Below are 23,135 nucleotides of genomic sequence, written 5' to 3'. Positions count from 1 at the left end.
GTTGGTGGGAACGTAATTTGGTACAGCCACCATGGAGAACAGTATGGAGGTTCCTTAAAAAACTAAAAATAGAGGTACCATATGATCCAGTGATTCCACTCCTGGGCATATACCTGGAGAAAACTCTAATTTGAAAAGATACATGCACCCCAATACAATAGCCAAGACATGGAAGCAACCTAAGTGTCCACTGACATGAATGGATAAAAAAGATGTGAGATATATATATATATAAAATCCATGTTGCTGCAAATAGCATTATTTCATTCTTTGTTATGGCTGAGTGGAATACTTTCGTGTGTGTGTGTGTGTGTGTGTGTGTGTGTGTGTGTGTGTGTGTATGGATTATCATACTAAGTGAAGTAAGTCAGAAAGAGAAAGACACATATCGTATATGTGGAATCTAAAATATGACACAAATGAACTTATTTACAAAACAGAAACAAACTCACAGACACAGAAAACAAACTTATGGCTATCAAAGGGGGAAGTGGGTGGAGGGATAAATTAGGAGTTGGGATTAACAGATACACACTATTGTATATAAAATAAACAACAAGGACCTACTGTATAGCACAGGGAAGTATATTCAATATCTTATAATAACCTATAGTGGAAAAGAATCTGAAAAAGAACATGTGATTATATCCATATATCTCTCTATATAGATATATATATCAATATATATACCTACATATATATATATCACTTTGATGTACACCTGAAACTAACACAACATTGTAAATCAGCTATACTTGAAAAAAAAAGAAATCCACTGGTTCAGCTTCTCTGGAGAACCTTAACACAGTGGACCTGAGAGGCACTGTTTCCCAGCCTCCACAGTCCTGCTTCGCAGTACACATATTGACTCTCCACACAGATTTGAGAGCACCTCCTCTGTGGTTCCTGTGAGCATCTCTTGCTGAGGGGAAATGAGAAGGTTAGTGGAATGAGCTACAGCCCCCACTACAGGTGATCTCAATGCCTCCACTGGTACTCATCTCCTTTCTCTCCTCCACCTTGGCAAGTCTTTGTGGCTTGCTTGATGGAGTAACCCAAATATCCTTGAGGGGGGCTGGCCAATAAACACGAAAAGATTTGTTTCAGACTATTAGTCTGTATATTACTATCTCATTGGTTTTCATTTTTAAGTATTAAAACAATCATTTCAAAATAATTTTTAATGTAATGTTAAATAAGAGTGTGCAAATAAAGAAAATCTACTAATTGAGGTAAATCCCAACTTATCACAGTCCAAACCACATACTCTTTTCGAGACAGCATATCTCTTTTGCTAATAAGTTAAAACTATTAAGTTCTCTATGTCCTTGTAAGTTGAATCTCCTACAGGAGCAAGAATAATCATATAAAGGGCTGGAAAAATCTTCCTCCATTGAATCAAATACCAGGCTGTCCCCAATTCAACAGGTTATATAAATAAATCTGTTTGAGAAAGAGCCTTCCTTGGCAAAACAAATTAGTATGTATGTTTTAGCTTTGTCAAACCACACAAAGAAAATTATTAAGTATAAACTCAATTGAATAAATCTTTATTGAGCTCCCACGGGGTGCATGAATTTAGGATCTATAATTTACATAAGTAGAAAAGTGTTACTTTAGCCCCTTAACAATTAAAAAAAAAGGCAAATCACAACTTCTCTATATATTTCAAGTGAATCATTTAATGTGAGTGAGGCTCAGTTTGATATTACCGTAAGAATTAACACATGAAAATGGGAAAGTATAAACAGTTTCCCTTCTATCAAAAACAGGTTTGATGCCAGGATAAACTAGCCTGTTGGTTTAACAATAGCTGATTAAAAAGGCTAGTGAATCTGGAAGTAAAAAATGTACTTGGAAGCAATGTCCTCTGAGGGCTCATTCCCCTGAGGGCAGCAAAATGCTGAAAAATTTAACTGGCTCAAAAATTATACTGAGAGATCAAAAAGAAGAGCTAGTCACAGCTTGGGAAAAAATTCTGAGAACAGATGACATTAAATGTAGTTAGATTAATAATTCCAAAGTTTCCCTGGAGTTATAATAGCACTCTGAGCTAACCAAAGGGGCTATAACCTCATGCTCCTTTGAACAGAGTGGTTTTAAATGATAGATTCTCCAGTGCACCAACTGTATTTTCAAGTATAATTCTAGTATTTGTACCGAGCAATACAGAAGAAAAAGCAGCAGGGAGAAAGTGTCAAGTATATAGGACATAAAAGGGTTTGGCAGCCCTAGAATTCCCAGTTTGTATCTTTTTCATCAGGAAAATCCCATTCCGGCTCAGTCCAAGGTGACACTGGAGGTGGAGCTGTTGATGGCCTGTGACAAGCAGGAGGCAACAGTGAAAGTATTGAACTCTGGCTTTCTTCCTTCATCTGTTAAAGAAACTCAAAATAAGGCTGTTGGTACATAAATTCAATACATTAGTTTTTTTTAGTAAAAAATAACTGTTAAAGAAATCATGTTAAATGTGTTTAAATTGTTTTTAGGTATTTTCACTTAAACATGCCTTTGATTCTGGTCATCCGAAAACAAGAAGAAGTAACAGCCACTGACTTTTATCAGAATTATTTTGCCTTTACATCATTTCTAGCCAACACAGAAAAATAAAATGTCTCTACATTAATCAAAATATAAGCTGAGGATAAAGTAACACATGATGATATTCCATTTGTCTTTACTCATTTTGTTTTGCAGAATGGAAATATTTTAGAGAGTCTATAATTAAACTACCAAAAACGTTTTCTTCTTTTTAACTTTACCTTATAAGAAAATTATTAAGAATCTTAGTAACCAAACTGTCCCATTAAGCCAACAAAATGATGTGACTTTTTAATAGTATTAAAAAACATCTAGACAACAAAGATAGATCAGCTCACCTGTTTGAAGAAAACATGGGATAATAAACTGCTTGCTGATGGCCTGAAATTTTTTTGAAAAAATTATTTTTAAAAAGACCTCATATTAGAATGTAGATTTTTTTGGTGTAAACTATGTTAGAACTTAGGTTTAGAGCTATAAAACTCAATACACAAAAATTAAAAGGAAAAAATATAGGTAAGGAAGCCCAATTCTTAGCTTCAACCTTAACTAATGGGAAGAATTAATTCTAGAGATAACCTTCAATTAGTCTGTGACTTAACATTTATTAGACACTTACTAACTATAAGGAACTATACTAGGCCTTAAGGGGCTTAAAAAAGATTTAAAAGACACACACCTTATTTCCAAAACGCTAATGCATTAGTTATCTGTGATAATTATTGTAATACAGGCAACTAACACTTTTGTACTGCTTGGAAGTTTCTAAAATGTCTTAACATAAGTGCAGTAATTAACGTCCAGAAAGATTAACTGATTTTTACAAGGTGACTTGGTTAGGAAATGATACAGCTGAGACTGAAGCCCAAGTCTTCTGACTTCTAATCTAGTATTCTTCCCATTTGCTCATTGTCTCCACTTGCTTTTAGCATTGGTATTTTCTGGATTAGGCTACTGTACAGTTTTTTTATGAAAAGACTGATAAAAGATTTGAATTTGGCAAGAAGGAAATGTCATAAAACTTCTATAAAATACAAGACACAGATGTTCTATGCTATTTAGAAGTGACCAATATTACCTTTTCTCAGGTTCTTGCTGCAAACAGAGCTGTACCAAGCTAAGGAAGGCAGGAGAGAATGTTTTTGAGGGCGGTGTTTGCAATCTGTCACTATTTACTGTGCGAGTTCCACTGGAGACATGTACACTTTCTCCAATCCCAGAGTCTACACCTGATCGGGAATTTTTCATTCTGGATTCTGACTGAGGGAAAATACTGATATCCAATGGGCTATAAGGAGGGCCTTTCAGTTTCTGTAACAACATCTAAAAGAAAGAAAAATTTCCTTCAATCCTTTTTAGGCAAAAAATTAAAGCAATAACAACAACAATAAAGGTCCTAAGAGTCTACAGCAAAGATGTTTAGAAGAAATTATCTAGAATGTAAGGGATCTTATGAAAGGAAAGTAGTTCAGGGATTTTAGCAGCATTTACCTGAGTCCTGTGCATGTCCTGGAAAGGTACCTGCCCACTGGCCAATTCACATGCTGTAATCCCAACGCTGTAAATATCTGACTTTACATTATATCCATGTAAATCCTGTAGGACAATTAATTTGAAGTCCTTTAGTGTAAATACCCTTTAAAAAGTTACATACATATGCTTTTTTGATAAAGGGTGGTGAATAATAATGGAAAAAAACTCGAGAAATCAAGATATACCTAATATTTGTTATACATTTAAAAATTCCTAATATAATAATTTTGACAAGAAAGAATAAAAAAAGTCTTGCAGTAGGCCTTTCATCGGGCACAACTGTCCTTTAGTCAAACTCAGAAGACACTTAAGACGCATAGACAACTCAATGCAACGGCCACACCTGACCTGTCTCAGTAGTTCTGGACTCAGCCACGGCTGCACTGATGTGCTGAACTGTGGGAAATCATACACAGCCCTATGCTTCTGTCCGTGCTTAACCAAACTATGCAGATGGGACAGGCCAGAGAGGGTCACTAGGCCATCACCAGAAATGAGGATATGGCTGGCTTTAATACTCCTAGAACAAAAAGAAACAATCCTAAATACTAAGAAATTGGCCAATGAAGAAAGAATAAAAATCTGGTCAGAATAAATCCATGTATTCCCTTGGAAATTAATACTCCTTAGAAGTTATAAAGTTAAATGCAATATTATCCAATAAAAGATAGCCTCTCATGGTATTAAAATTTATAAAGATATGTCTAATGTAAAAATGTCCTTCATCAAATAAATTATAAAAGAGCCTTGGTTTTCATCCTAAACAAGGAAAATGGAAACTAATAGAGCAGGATGGCCAACAGTCTGGGAAAGTATAATAAAACCTTGATTAATTAGAATATGTCTGCTAGAAATCCTCAGTTAAGCAGAATGCTGCTAAGAAACAACAAACAGTAAGAAAAAAGCTTTGAGGTGAAACAAACAATAAGAAAACAAGCTTATTTAAAAGCAACTTAATTAAAAAGGAAAACAAAGTCCCAATGTATCTTAGAACAGCATTGTTTTTAACATTCAGCCAATTACTACTGCACCTACACTTTGGCAACAAGAGAACTGATATTTAGTATGGTAATCTCAAAGTGCTACAGAACACTTAAGAAATCAAAGGTTTAGTTACAATCTGTATATGATATAAACATGACATAAAACTGAAAAGCAGATAAAGCAGCTCTTTATTTGCTTAAGGAAAAAACAAAACACAAGAGTTAACTAGGATCCCACTCCCCACAGCTTATACCCCAAACAGATAGGTTCTTGTAACCCTCATTATTGGGACATGATGTCTGCAAGGACAGGCACTCCACCCCAGCACGGAGCACAGCACTTGGCACAGAGGAGGTGGTCTGAACATTTCTGGTGAATGAACTATAAAATGTAAGCATCTACTATACCTACTGGTCCCTTCCTCCCTCAGTTTTCATTTGCAAGTTTCCTGTCCTCCATTCTAACACTCAATTGCTCCTTCCTAAAAGCTCCCTAAAAGACTTCTTCCTCTCAAATTCTTTCACTTTGTAAAATACAAATAAGTAAATACCTGTGAATACAGCCATTTTGATGCAGATAGTTCAACCCTCTCACTGCTCCAAAGAGAATGTTTCTTATTAAAGTTTCACTCATTCCTTCAGGAAAGTAAGTCCTCAAGAGTTGACTTGCTGAACCTGAAAGAAACCCCTGAAATCTTTAGATGAACACTGAAAGTGATTTTGCTTCCAGCTATGTTTTAAATGTTCTTATCAACCATAAACACACACACGCTCACATGCACACACATCACATTTTAGAGTCTAACCACTTTCTTATGCCAAGGTAATTTTCCTTCACCAATCTTTAAAAAGACTTTTCTAATGACATGCTAGAGATTAGGAAAGTGAATTAACAATATTCCATATTACTGAAAAAATATATACTGTGTGAGAACATATATTTTAAATCCACAGGCAATTCACAGAAGCTATCCTAAAAATCAAAGCTCTAGAATCCATTCATTTATTTATTCAACATACCTACTGAACACTACTTGTGCTAGGTATTTTATGAGCACCTGGGGATACCAAAATGAAAAATACATACATGATCCTGCCCTCTAGAAGCTCAAATCCAGTGAAAGAGACAGGTACACACACAGATGTTTACAATACAGTGAAATAAGTTTACAATGCAGAGAAACAAGGATAGGGATGGTGTGCACCAGTAGAAAAACTACTTTTGCTTGAAGAGTAACAGCAGCTCTCCACTGAGAGAGAGGAAGGAAACTGAAGGGAAAAAGACAGCTTGTTCAAAGGATTGACTTCTTGGAGAAGCAATAAGTGGTGGTTTCAATGATCATGAGACTGATTCTACTTTTATTTCTGAAGACTAAAATTCAACATGAACCAGATATAAAAATATATCATGGGGCTTCCCTGGTGGTGCAGTGGTTGAGAGTCCGCCTGCCAATGCAGGGGACACGGGTTCGTGCCCCAGTCTGGGAGGATGCCACACGCCGCAGAGCTGCTGGGCCCGTGAGCCGTGGCCGCTGCGCCTGCGCGTCCGGAGCCTGTGCTCCGCAACGGGAGAGGCCACAACAGTGAGAGGCCCGCATACCGCAAAAAAAAAAAAAAAAAAAAAAAAAAAATATATATATATATATATATATATATGGAAATCTAGAATTGGCCATCAGATTTATAAAAAGTAGTGAATCATAAATCTAAGACCACACTCATCCTTAATTATAGCATCCAGGCTAAACCATGAATTATTTTACCTAAAATGAGTTTTCTTACCATAGGCCATAAAAGGAGAAACAACCCAAAGCCAGCTGCCAACAGTGAAAACAGTCCAGTAAGTTGTAATATTGGGATGCTGGAAAAAGTGGGATAGAATCACTGCTTTCTAGTATAGAAACACAAGAGACAAGACATTTAAAAACCTTTTTAGCTGATTCATGTTGTTATAAAGCAGAAACTAACACACCAGTGTAAAGAAATTATACTCCAATAAAGAAATTTTTTTAAAAAAGGGAAAAGTAAGTAACAATAAAGTAGATTTAAATAATAAAACAAAACAAACCAAAAAAAACCAACTTTTTTCCTCATTATGAAGATAACAGCAGTAGTGGCAGCTTATTAATACTAAGCACTGTTCTTAGTGCTATCATGTCTTTAAATCTCACAACCACTACTCAAAGTATATGACATTATAATTCACATTACAGAAGAGGATACTTAGAAACAAGTTAGAAAACTTGTCCAAAAGCACATAGGATGTGAACTTATTAGATAGTCTGTGACTCCAGAGGTCATAGTCAATAACTATACTGTGTTCTTATGATAGAAACATTTAAAAAATACATTAAAATATGAATATAAAAGTCACTTCTAACATTAAATCATAGAACCACTGTTAACATTTCAGTATAATTTCTTCCAGTCTTCTTCTGTGCAATATACATGTGCACATATAAATAGTTACAAAATTAGGATAATATCAAAACAAAATCCTTTCCCTCTTTATATCAAAAATGATTAGTGACAATTGAAATGGTATTATAATATTCCTGAAATGCAATCTGTTAAAATTTATCAATTCAGAAGCTAGTTTTACTTAGCTGGATGAAAAGGAAACTGTTTGCTTTTGTTTTTTCTATTTCCCTATACGATTATTTGTGACTGGACTGACGAGGGGTATTTAAATAAATTCCAGACCAGTGTTCCAAATATGATATTAATTTGAAGGAACTTATAGTGGTTACCAAAGTTTGAATATATTTGCTCTTTCATGGATCTGGCTTCCAAGTATTCTTTCCAATTCGGTAATTGCATATTTATTAGAAGAGAAATCTACCTTTCTCTAACAGAACTACTAATTTGTGAAAAAAAATTCTTATAGGTGTAATCTCCTCAAATAGACATTAAATTAAATGGGTTTTTTTGTGTGTGTATTGTTACCTGTAAAGCTTTCAGGCGTTCTTCAGTGCAGTTTTCCAGATTTGTAATTTTTACAGTGACCAGTGTTCCTGTAGGAGTATGCCGTGCAAGATGGACAGAAGTCAAGTTGTCAAATCCTCTTCCTATAATCAGATGTAAAACTTGTGTTAATGACTAAAGTAAAAAACTGATAATTTGGACTTAATCAAAATTAAAAAATTTAAAATTTTGGCTCTTCAAGAAAACACTGTTAAGAAAATGAGAAGGCAAGCCACTGATTGAAAGTATTAATCAGTATTTATATCTGACAAGACTTAAACACAGAGTACTATATAAAAAACTCTTATAGCTCTATAATAAATGACAAACATCCCAACTAAAAATTAGGCAGAAGATTAAATAGGTAAGCCACAAAAGAAGACACAGAAGTGGCCAACAAGCACATGAAAAGATGCTCAAAATAGAGGAGTAGGAATTAAACACAATATACCATTACACACCTAATGTAATGGTTAATATTGTGACTTGGTAAACAAATTGTTACATTCAAACAATGGAATGTTACTCAGCAATCCCCTACTCCCAGTCCCTGGCAACCACTGATGTGATTTTTGTTTGTCATGTAAATAGTATCATAGAGAGTACAGTTTTTTGTGTCTGGCTTCTTTCATTTAGTATAATGCTTTTGAGATTCATCCATGTTTCAGAAGTTAATTTCTCCTATTGCAGAGTAATAATCCATTATATGTATATACCACAATTTATTTTTATCTATTCATAAACTGATAAATACTTCGGTTGTTTTCAGTTTTTTGTGACTACAAATAAAGATGCCAAAACCATTCTTTAAGTAGACATACGTTTTCATTTCTCTTTGGCAAATACCTGCAAGTGGGATTGCTAGGTCGTGTACGTTTAACCTTATAAGAAGTTGTCAAACTGTTTTTGAAAGTGGCTGAACCTCTTTGCATTCCCACAAGCCACGTAAAAGTACTGCAGTTACTTGACATACTCACCAGCATTTGGTGTTGTCAGTTTTTAAATTAAAAACACCTAGAATGGTAATCTATTAATAGACACCTAATAAATGTTAGTTTCCTCCCTCTCTCCACAGTCACCAAGTTCTATCACTTTTATTGTTGAAATGCAGTTAATCTGAAATTCATCCCTTCCTCCCCAGTGACAAGCATCACGTGCCTTAGCTCAAGACCTGTCCTTGTTCTCTGGATAGATGCAGTGACTTCCTCACTATGCCCTGCATTCTGGATCAGGACATGCACCAAAACTACTGATGGAACTACTTCAAAAGCCTGTGCCTAGGTCCTATTCACCAGAAATTTTGATTCAGGAGGTCTGTGACGGGATATAGGCATTGCAATTTTTAAAAAGACTCAGGTGATGACGATGGTACTTCTGGCTGTAAATCCCTGGTATACTATATCTTCCAGACTGGTGCCTGGAACTGCTGCCAGTTGTCCTTCTAAATTCAACATTTTATCAAAAGAAAGGTACTACAGTGCAGCAGCTGAGATCTTAGACCTTACAGTCACAACAGTTTGCTTTCAAATCACTAACTGTATGACTATTACTTAAATTCTCAGAGCCTCAGTATCCTCATCTGCAAAATGGGAGGGCTTTTAAAGGGGTGAAATGAAAAAATACATATAAAATGTTCAGCCTGATGCCGATTAGATGCTATTATTATCATCATCACTATTCCACAATGTCTCTCTAGTAGAGACGATAAATTCCAAACCTTTCCTTAAATCCACCGAGTAATGAAGTTGGTACGTTGCGGGGCTGACAGAGAGAGTCTGAACTTCTATATATATATCCCATATGAGGTCTTTCACAATGTGTTCCAAGCCTCCTTTTTCAGATTTACCTCCTCCTACTGCCTACTCTCCCTATGTTCCTGAGTCTAGGCACAGAGCAGCTATGTGATAGTCCTTCCTCAGTCACCTATTGGAGTAATTATTTTTTTACCTTTTTTGGATTGAAACCATCTGAAAAGTCCTTTCTAATTTGGGGGCATTTTCCACCAGTGCTATTTTAGAAAAGGTCAAATCCTTATTTCTCTTTTGGTCACCTTGACCTGGGCATGGGAGGGTCAATGACATAAGCTAAGCTTGGTCAATTGGAGGATGAAGTGAGTGATAAAAGAAGCAGAGGTAGTCAGAACTCACACTTAAAACCTTGCCTAAAATCCCATTTTTAGTAGAAACTTTTTTCAGTTAAGTTGGAACTCACCAGTGGGGTCCAATATCATCTAGTGGGGTTAAAGTACATTAACTAGGCTGCTCTTATGCTGTGACCCAGGCTACGGTTCTAGTCACATAGTTTCTCTTGGTTTCTTCCAAGCCCATTTCTCTAGCCAATGATTCTGTGAGTTAGCAAAATTGTTCAAAAAATTCTTTCAGTTTAAGTAGTCAGGACTATTTTTTGTTATTTGAATAAAAACCCTGACTAGAATATTTAGTAAACTTTTCCTCATGCTTCAGGATCCAGCCCCTTTTTGCTATCTTCCTTGACTCCTAGAAGAGTCGAGATGAACAGGTGAATGCTCCATCTTCTCTGTTCCCATAACACTTAGCACACCTCTACTATAGGACCTTCCAGTGCATAAGACAAAGCTATCTTTCATGTTTGTCTTCCCAGAGAGGATGTGAACTCCTCAAGTGTTTTACATGGCTTTATATTCCTAGCACCTAAGATAGTATTTCTTTGTATTATTTAAGAGATGTTTCTGAATACTCAGAGCAACTTTTCACAGGTATAATAAGGCTAAAAACAATAACTCAGCCAGTTCCAAACTTAACTGAAAAAAGTTTTTACTACGAATGGGATTTTAGGCAAGGTTTTAAGTTAAAAGAAAGTAATTTGGGCTTCCCTGGTGGCGCAGTGGTTGAGAGTCCACCTGCCGACGCAGGGGACGCGGGTTCGAGCCCCGGTCTGGGAAGATCCCATATGCCGTGGAGCAACCGGGCCCGTGAGCCACAAATACTGAGCCTGCACGTCTGGAGCCTGCGCTCCGCAACAAGAGAGGCTGCGACAGTGAGAGGCCCGTGCACCGCGATGAAGAGTGGCCCCAGCTCACTGCAACCAGAGAAAGCCCTCGCCCAGAAAAGAAGACCCAGCACAGCCAAAAATAAATAAATAAATAAAATTTAAAAAAAAAAAAAAAAAAAGAAAGTAATTTGGTTAAAGGACTGTAACTGAAAAGATTTACATGATTTGGTTTAAATCAGACAAATGATCAGAAGTTCCCCACAATAAAGATAAAAATAACAAATGCTTAGATTATTTAGTGTCTTCCTCCTCTACAAGTACTTCAGTGAAAAAGTAAAAATTCTAGAAGGTAATCTTGAAAAAAATCTGGGCTACTGTTTTAGGACAGATAAAATTAACAGATCCATTTGACTGACACAATTAACATTTAGTTTTTTGTTTTTTTTTTTTTTTTTAATTTTTTGTGGTACGCGGGCCTCTCACTGTTGTGGCCTCTCCCGTTGCGGAGCGCAGGCTCAGCGGCCATGGCTCACGGGCCCAGTTGCTCCGCGGTATGTGGGATCTTCCCGGACCGGGGCACGAACCCGTGTCCCCTGCATCAGCAGGCGGACTCTCAACCACTGCACCACCAGGGAAGCCCTAACATTTAGTTTTATGCTGTGAGTAACAACAGAGACCTGCTTACAAAGTAATCTTTTTGTCATCAATTTCATTTCTAACAATGAAGAATCAATTATATGCAATCCAGAATGATTACCTATTTCCACTTGGAGTTCATAGTGAGAAACGTTGGTGGAACAGATCACTTCATTGGCTCTAGTGGATGGAGGCAACAAGGAAAGGGTTGGCTCATCAACCTGCATTGTTTTAAAAATATGAAAACAAAATAGGTATAAACTTTTTGGTGTCCCAATTTGGTCCGCTACTCCAATGTAAAAAACTGATATTGTCTTTTCAAACACACAAGTGCTCATTAGGAAGGCACTGAAAAGGTAGCTTAAGAGACTGTTTTAAGATCCAAAAAGTATTTACAACAGTTAATAAGGGATGCTAGTTATAAAGATATCAGCCTGTGAAGGCGGAGAGGGCTAGAAAAACAGATTTACAGGTAGTGAAGAATACTTTTCAGCACAATTTCCAGGAAGCATTCTTAGGAGTTGCTAAGAATGGCTGTTGACTCTTCAGGGTATCTAATAAATATATCAAGGGAAGAAATGAAAGGACGTATGAGGACTATTCTATTCTGGTGCTCTTGCTTCAAATGGTTGTCAGTTACAATCATTACACATACATGTATCTGCTCAGCTAATGGAGGTGTTAACAGTCACGGAACAATTTCCATACTAAAACCTCTTAAAAGAAGCTGAAGAAGTTTTTCAAAGATGAGATGAATCAGAAGGGAGGTCAGAAAGAAAAATAAGCCTCAAGAGATGGGAGAACAGGATAGGGTACAGAAGTCCTGAGTTAATGACCATGTACCACTATGGCCTTTCATGGGATACTATGGAGTCAGAGTGCTAGGTTTGCACCAGATCCCAGTGGCACTGAAATAACATGCACACAGGAGAAAGAAGAGGCCAACACCACTGGCATCATATGATAGCCATGAGGATCTCTAAAAGGACATCAGTACTCCAAAAGACACTTAGCAGCCTTTACAGGCACCAGCAGGTGGCAAGAATCTTGTTACTACCTCCAAGGTAAAGAGAAGGAAGAAGGGAGTTAGGAATGACATTACTATGTACTAGGAATTCTGCTAACTGTTTTTTACATTTGATTCTACATGTTCCCCAAGCTTTTAGGAGAGCAGAAAAATATAATTGTAAGCTCATGGTAAAAGGTGAATAATCTGCAAGAGGGATGAAAGGCTATAAAAAGAAATTCTACCATACAATTGGAAATAATCCCAATGAAGAAAGAAATCTAAATAAATCAATGCAATTTCTTTAGAACAAGTAGTCTTAAACTCAGATTTAAAGAACACATATAAGAGAGAGAAAGAAGAGCACACAGCAGTTTAAAAAATGTTTAAAGTGATAAGCTATAAGTCTGTCAGAAAGGCTAGAGCACAGAATGAACTGAGGCTTACAGTTCACTGCTTGAAAAAAATGGCATCAGGTTACCAGATGATGGACTGAAATAAGGCTAATCAACCTCTACTTTGCTTCCATCAACTCCAATAGGGAAATAGTCTTCTTTAAACTAGAAGCACTTAGGTTGTAATTAAGTAGCTGAAGCTCAAAACAGGTTGTTTTAAATAGGTTCAAACCTCCAAACCAAAGACAGTTACACCTAGGATATTAAATCTGCAAATATAGTAAAACTCAGATGAGAAACACGAACGGAAATAGTCAAACATTGACTCAATTTTCAAAAAAGGGAAAAAAGGATAAAGGGGCAAGTTTGATGCTGTTGCCCAGTAAGATCTGGTATCAAATCACTACACAGACGAGTTATGGACACTTACATGGTAATCACAAGAAGACAATACAGGTTTACTAAGAGTAAATCATCTTAAAACTAAGCTCACTTCTCTTTTTGATTTCATGACTAGTTAGAGAATTAGAAAGCAAAAATCATGGCAGGGTCCTTGTCCTTGTCAAACTTTTTAATAACTTTTTGAACTAAAAATGCAAAAGACCTGGTTAATGAATAATCTGGGAAAAAAAGTCGAAAACAATACCATTTACAGTAGCACCAAGAAGAATAAAATACTTAGAAATTAACTTAACCAAGGCAGTGAAAGACTTGTACAATGGAAACTACAAAACATTGCTGAAAGAAATTAAAGAAGACATACTGAATGGAAACATACCTCATGTTCAAAGATTGGAAGACTTAATATTATTAAAATCTCAAGGGATCCTGGATAGCAAAAACAATGTTGAAAAAGGAACAAAATTGGAGGACTCACTCTTCCTGATTTCAAAACTTACTACAAAGCTACAGTAATTAAAACAGTGTCGTGTTGACACAAAGACAGACATATAGAGCAAGAGAACAGAATAAAGAGCCCAGAAATAAACCCTCACATATATGGTCAAATGACTTTTGACAAGTGTGCCAAGACCATTCAATGGAGCTAGGACAGTATTTTCAACAAATGGTGCTGAGAAAACTGGATATCCAGATGCAAAAGAATGAAGTTGGACCCTTACCTATACAAAAATTAACTCAAAACGGATCAAGAAAATATTTGTAGGTCATACTTCTGATAAGATGTTAATACCCAGAATATAGAGAGAACTAAAATTCAACAACAGAAAACAAACAACCCAATTCAAAAATGGGCAAAGGACTTGAACAGACATTTCTCCACAGAATACATGTATGTGGTCAATAAACACATGAAAAAGTGCTCAACATCACTAATCATTAGGGAAGTGCAAATCAAAACTACAATGAGATACCACCTCACACCCTTTATGATGGCTGTTATCAAAAAAGCAGAAAATGAGTATTGGAGAGGATGTAGAGAAACTGGAACTCTTGTGCTCTGCTTGTGGGAATGGTATAGCCACTGTGGAAAACGGTATGGTCGTTCCTCAAAAAACTTAAATAGAATTACCATACGATCCAGCAATTCCACTTCTGGGTATATACCTGAAAGAATTGAAATCAGGGTCTCAAAGAGATATTTGTACTCCCATGTTCATAGCAGCACTATTCGCAATAGCTACAATGTGGATGCAACCCAAGTGTCCACCAACAGATGAATGAATAAGCAAAATGTAGTATATACATATAATGGAATATTATTCAACCTTAAAAAGTAAGGAAATTCTGCAGTATGCTGCAACACTAGTGAACCTTGAGGACATTATGCTAAGTGAAAAATCTCAGTCACAAAATAACAAATACAGTATGATTCCACTTATACTGGTACTTAGAGTAGTCAAAGATCAGAGACAGAAAGTAGAATTGTGGTTTCCAAGAGGCAGGGGAATTATAAGGGAAGGAGGAGCTACTGTTTAATAGGTAGAGTTTCAGTTTTACAAGATGAAAAGAGTTACAGAGATGAATGGTGGTGATGGTTGTACAATATTATGAATGTATTTGATGCCACTGAACTGTACACTTTAAAATGGTTAAGATGGTAAATTTTATGGTATGTGTACCTAGCACAATAACCCCTCCTGCAAAAAAAGCAGCACTTGTGGAAATTTCCTGAGTTCTAGGCCTCTCTCTTGGTAACAGCAAGGAGTCAACAACAGACACTTTACTTTCTAAACACTACCTGTCTGAAGGGTAATACTTGAATGAAAACTAGGATTGGATACTATATCCTATTGTACAAAAAGGTACGTAACTAGAAGACTTTACAGTATTCGTGAGTAAAAAGTGAAATGACAAAAATGATGACAACTGAAGGTAAGGTCAGGATAAATTTATAAATAGGATTAACTGGGATTACTCTATTTTGTAGGAATAAGGTATCTGCAAGGCAGGTTCTATTTTATAGAAAGAATTATAATATAAAATGAAGATTAAGATATTTAGAGGGAAAGATCCCAGAGAAATATTTATTTCTCAGCATGTTTCTTTAAATATTATTTAATACATCAGGCATTGCCCAGGGATGATAAAGATGAAAAAGACAGGATGCTTATTTTATGGGGATCATGTGGAGAGACATATACATCAATCATTGCAAGATAATATAGTAAATGCCATTTTATGAGGATGTCTAAGATCTGTAGGACCATAATAGAATTAAAGGTACAAGAGCAAAGGCTTCAGAGATGTGATATTTGAGCCAACTCTTTAAGCACGAGGAAGAAGTTTAGAGGGGTATTTCAAGCAGAAATAAAAGTATGTGCTAAGACTCAGTAGCAATAAATGAAACTCAAACATTAGACATATTCCATACCATTAAGAGTCCTTATAAAACACTAACAAGTTTAGGCTTTATCCCATACACTTTAGGAAACCAATGGCAATTTTAAAGCTGGAAAGTGGCACAAACAGGCCTGTATTGGTAATAGTGTTGAATACTGATCTGAGTGGGAGAGGAGGTTATATGTGTGTCTAGGAAACTAGAGGCAATGTGTTTACCTGCAATAGTCCAGGTGAGAGATGATGAGATTTGAGTAGTAGCAGTGATCAGGTGAAGGAGGGGATGGACTCAAGGGCATTTCAGAGACAGATCCGTAAGACTTGGTGTGTAACTAGATGTGGGGGCAGAGGAAGAGGCAGTGAGAGGATAACTCCAAAATTTCTGGTTAGGGTGATTTAGTAGATGGAGTTTCATTTGCCAAAGCAGGAAATTCAATAGGTCAGTGAAGTTTTGAGAGATTAAGGTTTTACTCAAACTGCACAGAGATGTCTTTGAAAACTCTAACCAGAGGGATTCTACAGACACATCTGGTGCCCAGGAAAGAGTCCAAACTTGCAGGTAAAAACTTGAGAATCATTAGTCCTACCTGATGACAGGGTCCCCTCACAACCTAAAGGTAAACCTCTGGTAGCTCCAGACAATCTGAAATCTGAGCAAGTAAAACCACAGGAGCCGGTGAGACTGCTTAGGGAGAGTCTGTTTAGGCAAAAGAGCAGAGGCCAATTATAGACTTCTGGAGAATAGCTTATGTAGAGGAAGAAGAAACAGTAAAAGAAGAAAAGTGAAAAAAGTAAAGAAAAAGAGATATAGGAGAACCAGAAATTATATTCTGTAAAATGGTGTCACAGAAGGCAAAAGAGGAGTATTAATTGTACTTAACTCTTTTCTTACCAAGTTTTGATGGGTACTGGTTTCAGACTGTTTTTCAGGTCTGAGTGATTCAACTTGTGTTCGTGAAGTACAGAAACAATCCTGTAAATTCAGAAATATACTAAATAAGTGAAAAATAAGTCACAAGATAAGTAAAGGTAACATGTGGATACAAAAAAGTCTGTTGACTGGGGTGAGGAGCAGAGAGAAAGGGCAATGTGCAGGAACCTGAACTGGAGCCAAGATTCATACTGTGGAGGTAGACATTATGGGAGAGAACGGAGAAGCAGCTGGGTATGCAGAAGACAAATTTCGTATCTGCTATAATTTTACTTGTCGCTATCTCTGATTCTTGCCCTCTATCCTGGAGGTAATAATATCAATTCATGTCTACTGCTGGTGTTAATTTTTAACCCTTTCATAATCTTTGCAGTGTTTTTCTGAATATTTAGCTAGAGATTTATTCTGCTATGCTCATCATATTGTTTTTATCTTGATCCTCAGATTTTCTTTTTCCCTTAAGTGTGGGAACCATGTTTATCCACATTAAACCACACATTGAGTATATCAATATTTGGAACCCATTTTGTTCCGTAAAGTGATAAACATCTCTAACCAACTCAAATCAAATTAAGAGACTTAGATCCATTATCACAATTTACATTTTCCTGCATTTCAACTCAGTGTTCTGTTATCACACATTGTCAATAAAGAAATGTAACACCTACATGTTGTGGTGTGAAGCTGATGTTATACTTATTTAGGAAGAAAAGGTATGTCAAAAGAAAAGTATAAACAAATTGTATGAAAGAGACTTTTAATTATTTTCAAGCATCTCATTAACATTCATTTTTATATGAACATTAAAGTATAATATCAAATGAGTCTTTAAGACAAGTCCATCCACGTCTATTTTGCAGTCACTTACTTAATCAAACTTCCTTTAGCATAAAATATGCCAGAATTTCTCATTAATCAAACTAATCATTTTCCCAGTTAGCCTAAATTACTGATTAAGTTGAATTCCTACAGTCTGTACATATCAATCTTACCACAATAATTTGACATATATTCCCACCGTTTTATGTAAAACTCGCCCCTGAAGAAAAGGAGCTAACAGTGTCAAGATAGCTGTAGAATCATTTCCTTTGCAAAGTTTCTATTGGTTTGTGTACGGTGAATAAAATTTACAATAAAAGTTTTTGAAGACACTTAATACTGTTGTTCACATAAAAAAGAGCCACCAGTTACATCATTTATATATTATATTTGGTACTTACATATATTTTCCAACATTTGCCCTGAATCTTTCACAATAATCATTCATACTATTGTGTGGGAAAGGGTTAGCAGGCCTAAAACTGCTCTCCTTGGAAAGGCCTGTTTGCAAGGTTGACCCTTGGCTGGTATCTAGGAACTCGGATTTTGGGAGGGTTCCCACCATTCCTTGGTAAGAATGGATCATGGTGTGCCTAAACTGTCTATGCAAACAACATGGTTTATGCTAAACACCTGCTTTCTTTCTGGGAGTCTGGAATTTTGTTCCTGCTGCTCCTTTGAAAACACCACTTCTTAGCTGTCAAATAGAGGTAAAACTGGAATGAGGAAGCATCCTTCATAAGCGAAAACATTAACTTTATCTCAGTTACACAAATACCTCACTGAGGAGAAAACATGAATGTTTTGATTCAAAGGATTCTAAATATTTCATTGCAAGAAGAATACAAAGTAAAATTATTAACAAACTGAACAAATATAAATGACCCTATCAAATTCTATTTTTTCAAAAATCCATAATTATGAAATAATAGATTAAGTAAGATGTCCTTTCCCCCAAATTTGGAAGCCCTGGGCAACCACACAGCCCTTTGAATCTCAGTATCTCCATCTATCAAATGCCCTTTTACATCTCATCCAACCTACAAATTGATATGAAATTGTTAATCTTAAGTAATCCTTTAGAGCAAGGGTCAACAAACTATGGTCCACAAGTCAAATCTCACCCACCACCTATTTTAGTGCATAAAGTTTTACGGAAACACAGACACATTCATTTGCATTTACTTACATATTGTCTATGCAGCTTTTACAAGAGTAACTTAATAGAGATCACGTAGCACACAAATACTACCTGGCCCTCTAAAGAAAATGTTTACTGATCCCTGCTTTAGAAAATGAGGTAGATATTTCACCTCAGTGTATTTTCCAGATATATAAAGCTAGTTATAGATATATAAAGTTAGTTATTTTCCAACTAACTAACAATACAGTCTCCTAACTTCATAAGTTCTGCCTCTCAGACTTGGCAAGTGATAGAGTGGATTGGCAGATGTGAGTTTGAGCCCTGGCTCTAATTTTTTGCAATCATGGGCCAAACTCCAAATGAAATGGATTATACCACCTGCCCTGCTTACAATTTTGAAGACTGAGAGAGATATAATATACGAAAGTATTTGTAAATTACAAATCATCATACAAATGCACCCACCACTTTTTAAAAGATCACTGCTTTAATAATTCAAATATTCAAATAATGTATTATATTCTACATAAGACACAATGAAAGTCCTAAAACTACTTAATCTAGAGTAGATACCAAGGACTTAATATAAACAAAAACCACGTTAGTATCTATACATCATATTAGACAATGATCCTAATGTTTCTTGTCTTGTTAAGTCAAGGGGCTTATTTTTCACACTATTTTGCTCGCCTTTAGTCAGACGGAAATTTGTCAAAGGGATTTCTGAAAGATTTAAAGGATAATGCATAGCTAACTGGATGGAAGAGGAATGTCTAAGGACAGCAAATATATGAGAAAAGGTGGGTATGGGACAAAGGAATAGAAGGAGTATATCAGAAAAGTATAGGAGAAGCTCTTTTTTAAAGAGACAAAAACTCAATGATAATTTACTCATTTTTAAAGACCAGAAGTCTTTCAGATCAAAATAACATTTCACAGCCTAAGAATATTCCATCAGAGTATGCCTATTATGGTTTTGCACTAACACCTAATTACTCTATTGACACAAAATTAGATCCACGATTATAAAAACTTACCAAAAGAGACATTGAATCGCTTTAGTTCACAGAAAGTGAGAAAAATCCATCTACTCCAAAGAAGATTTCTGCTTTATCTTCAAGATACAGAAATATCCTAGTATAAAAACAGAAGCAAAATAACATATTTACATACAAATTCCTTAAAGATCTAGTTGCCATAAACCCACCACTATTTGGACAGCTATTCTTTGTCACAAGGACTACAGACATTCCTGACAGGTGTCCTTAAAGAGCATTTCTGTTTACTGAACACTATTTGGGATCTGACATCACAACAGAAAGGCATAGTGAAGTTGAAAGGAGGTTCTGAATATTTCCAAAGCCTCAATAAACCTGCATCTCTTCTTCCTTATCTTTTCTATACTACCTTTTTACAGAACCCTAAGCAAATGTAAAAGCAATACAGAAAGGCAATGTTGGACCCACTTTTAATACAAATGATGCCCAAAAATTTCCAATGGTTCTACTTAGAAGTATACTTTGAATCTTCCAAAGCTTCCTTATCCGATTAATTACTATTAAATCATCTGGGGTCACTGACCAGCAAATTTGGGAAAGAGTCAAGATTAGCAACAGAGTAGGAATTAATTACATTTTCTTCTTGCCATGTTTAAAAAAAGATTTTTTTTCAGTTTTCATGTGAAAATAATATTTTTTGTAGGTTGAATATTTTTTACCTTATGATTCTTAGTTCTCATTTCCATTCTTCTTGGAATTTATTGACAGATAGGAAAGATATGCAGATTATTATACAAATAATTCCTGTCCACTTTCACTGATGGAGTATTAATCTCAGTAGTTTATGAAGGCTCCAACAGATGCAGAGGTTTAAAATTGTAACTTATTCAGATTCAAGAAGCTACAAAAGCACCACCAAAAGTTTCCAAATCTTTCCTAATAGAAAGGGTGGCAATGTTCGAAACTTGCTGGTGCTGGGTATTCCCTTACACCTACCCAGTATCTCTTTCACCTAAATTGTGGTTATTTCATTTTAATGAAGTCCCCAAGTTTGATCAAGGCATCTGCAAACAGCTGAACAAAATGAGAAAGAAAAAGCTTTTGTAAACCATAGATATTATACAGCAGCACCTGATTTTATTGCTAAGAAAAGATGTCAATTTATTCAGGATATTCACTACAAACCAAAGGAAGAGAATAGGGAGAAGAAAAAAACCCAAAATGGTTTATTTTTGTCACCTGCCATTCATTACCATCAATTTAAGGCACTGCTGTTTGCTGTGTTACAAAAGGGGTAATGCAAAACCTGCCCTGCTCACTTTCCAGGGTGATTCGGATCAATGAAATACTTTATCTGAAAGCGCTCAGAACTACCAAATACTGTATCAATAAGAGCTTGAGAAGATGCTCTGAAAGGTACCAAATGGTAGGACTCATTTGGAAAGTAAGTTGGCAATGTTGTGATAACTATAAAAATGTTCATCCCTTTTGACCCTGTAAAACTCTCACTTCTAGTAATCTATTCTAAGGAAATATCCAAGTAAATGAAGAAACTACACGCATGTAGAAAGTAATTACCCTGTTACCTGAAACGGTCAAGTATTCATCTCTCAAGTGTTTAATGAATGGCTGCCATGGGTCAGGCACTGTGTTGGGCACTGGGGACACTCGCTAGTGATCGAGGCAGACAAGGCCCTGACCACCTGGAGCATACATTCCTACAAGCAGAAAGATCAGGGATGTCGTGATTAACTGAATTTCCTGGTTCTCAGGACTTTGTTTCTTGCTCTTTCCGTGTAATATCAATTAAGTTCTTTCTTAAACAACAACAAAAAACCTTTAAACTCCATTACATTATCTGTTTTTTGGAAAAACTCATAAGAAGCAGACACAATCTGTGAGAATTGTCAGTACTAAAGGGGTTGCCCACGTGCGTGGCTTAATCCCAGAGGATTTTGCTTTAGATGTGACAGACTATTAAGAGATAATTTTATGAGACATTTTGAGGTCAAGGAAGCAGCTGCCCCTGGCTAAGAGACGGGGTGAGGGGGGGGTCGCTGGAGGGCGGGGTATAGATCTGCTGTCATAATTTTCTCCTGCATGCTCTTTTACTAGGTATGAACATAAACCCTTTTCAAAAAATCATACTCGAGACTTGTATTTCTAAATGTATTTACAAGTATATCAGTGTGGTCCCTTGCACTTTTATCTAAAAAGCGAACTAGAATAAAGCTTTCTAAATAATTTAAATTTGTTCTAAAATAGAATGGTTCCTCCGAAAGCTTTAATCTGAAAGGTTAACACTTTCTGTGACAATCGGAAGGCGCATCTAAATTACAGAACTAAATTGTGGGTTTTGAGTTAATTTAAGCATCCAACAGAGGCCCTTTTTACAGGGAATGCAAAAAAGCCAGATTTAACTCTCTTTGCGGAGCTTTAAAATTACTGTAATTTTCAAAGTTATCTTGGGAACCCATAAAATCTTAAAAATTATAGCCACGCACAACTCGGTAGAATTTTCCAAACTTAGCATAGTGACTCAGGCTTTCAAAAAATATTTACTAAGCGCCTACTGTGTGCCAGGCTCTATCCTAGAGAGGCGCTGTCACCAATTCCAATCGAGTTCTGAGGAAAAAGGTACGCAACACAACAAATCCACGAGGGGAAAACACAACGCTGAACTTAAATACCGAGGACGAAACGCGGCTTGAACGTTCAATTACGTAAAAGCTTCCTTCCGAGTCCTGCTTTGGGGGACTTTGCAGCGAACTCGTAGAAGGCGGCACACAGAGCCGGGCCGGAGGGCACCTCGGGTCTGGAGACTCCGCGTGCCTGTGAGTGCGGCCAAAGGTAACAGCAGGAGTGGGGGTGGCGCCGCGGGCAGCTGGGCCCCGCGCACCTGGCACCGCCAACCCCAGCAGACACCGCCTACCCCGCACGCAGGTGCCTCGGCCGCCGCGCGGCCCGGAATCCCGGGCCGAGTCGGAGCCGCGCAGCACGCAGGGGCTGCTCGCCACGCCGAGCCGGACGCCCGCCACGGCTCCGTCGGCTGCCCGGGCTCAGGTTGGAAGTGGGGCGACGAATTCTAGCCTCGAAATTCTGTAGACGCGCGCTAGCCAAGCCGCGCTCGCTCACTTCGCGACCAGTCCGTAGCCCTTCCCCTCCCCAGCCCGGCCTCCCCTCATTACCCTGGCGGCGACCTCGGCCAGCGGCTCTCCTCAGGCGGCCAGCGGTGCGGGGCCCGGGCGCCAGGCCCGCCCAGCGGCAAAGCGAGCGCGCAAGGCCGGCTCGCGGCAGAAGCCGCGGAGCCAGGAGGGCGGCGCGACCCGTCTGGCGCTGTGGGCCTGGAATTCTGCCCCAACCCCCAGCAGCCCTCCAGCACTGGGCTCGCCCCGCCCTGGCCCCAGGGTCGCGGC

At 37.2% G+C, this 23,135-nt stretch overlaps 2 protein-coding genes across 5 annotated transcripts in view; one reads left to right on the top strand and one right to left on the bottom strand.

The window, feature by feature from the left end:
* Positions 1-1,169: 1,169 nt before the first annotated feature.
* On the bottom strand, positions 1,170-23,132 carry STRADB (STE20 related adaptor beta). 4 transcript variants are annotated; one of them, XM_067026581.1, is made up of 13 exons: positions 22,908-23,132; positions 21,306-21,437; positions 19,759-19,855; positions 16,720-16,800; positions 11,749-11,848; positions 8,004-8,125; positions 6,840-6,948; positions 5,609-5,732; positions 4,423-4,594; positions 4,033-4,137; positions 3,620-3,864; positions 2,880-2,922; positions 1,525-2,375 (listed from the first exon to the last, which is right to left on the bottom strand). In XM_067026581.1, the coding sequence occupies exons 3-13, from the start codon at positions 19,768-19,770 to the stop codon at positions 2,232-2,234; spliced, it is 1,257 nt and encodes a 418-aa protein (XP_066882682.1). In that variant the 5' UTR covers positions 19,771-19,855; positions 21,306-21,437; positions 22,908-23,132; the 3' UTR covers positions 1,525-2,231. The 4 variants fall into 4 exon arrangements, with proteins under 4 accessions (XP_066882683.1, XP_058909444.1, XP_066882682.1 ...); XM_067026583.1 differs by having other exon boundaries at positions 1,531-2,399; positions 22,908-23,073; XM_067026582.1 differs by lacking the exon at positions 21,306-21,437 and having other exon boundaries at positions 1,170-2,399; positions 22,908-23,131.
* The window catches only part of TRAK2 (trafficking kinesin protein 2), a 64,315-nt gene continuing 63,645 nt past the window's right edge, over positions 22,466-23,135 (top strand). The window contains exon 1 of the mRNA XM_067026578.1: positions 22,466-22,569. The gene's annotated coding sequence lies outside the window, so the exon portion shown is untranslated. The remainder of the gene's footprint in view (positions 22,570-23,135) is intronic.

Source organism: Kogia breviceps, chromosome 2 (genome assembly GCF_026419965.1).
Source record: "Kogia breviceps isolate mKogBre1 chromosome 2, mKogBre1 haplotype 1, whole genome shotgun sequence".
NCBI lineage: Eukaryota > Metazoa > Chordata > Mammalia > Artiodactyla > Physeteridae > Kogia > Kogia breviceps.
The sequence above is the reverse complement of the archived record's forward strand: the minus strand, read 5'-3'. Positions and strand labels throughout refer to the sequence as shown.

Bases quoted from the DNA above. Each gene is read 5' to 3' on its own strand.
- STRADB (XM_059053461.2), bottom strand. The intron at 5,733-6,839 runs GTAAGAAAACTC...GGTTTCTTTCAG, and splicing joins TTCTCCTTTTATGGCCTATG to GTTCAGCAAGTCAACTCTTG. The intron at 4,595-5,608 runs GTATTTACTTAT...TTTTTGTTCTAG, and splicing joins CAAAATGGCTGTATTCACAG to GAGTATTAAAGCCAGCCATA.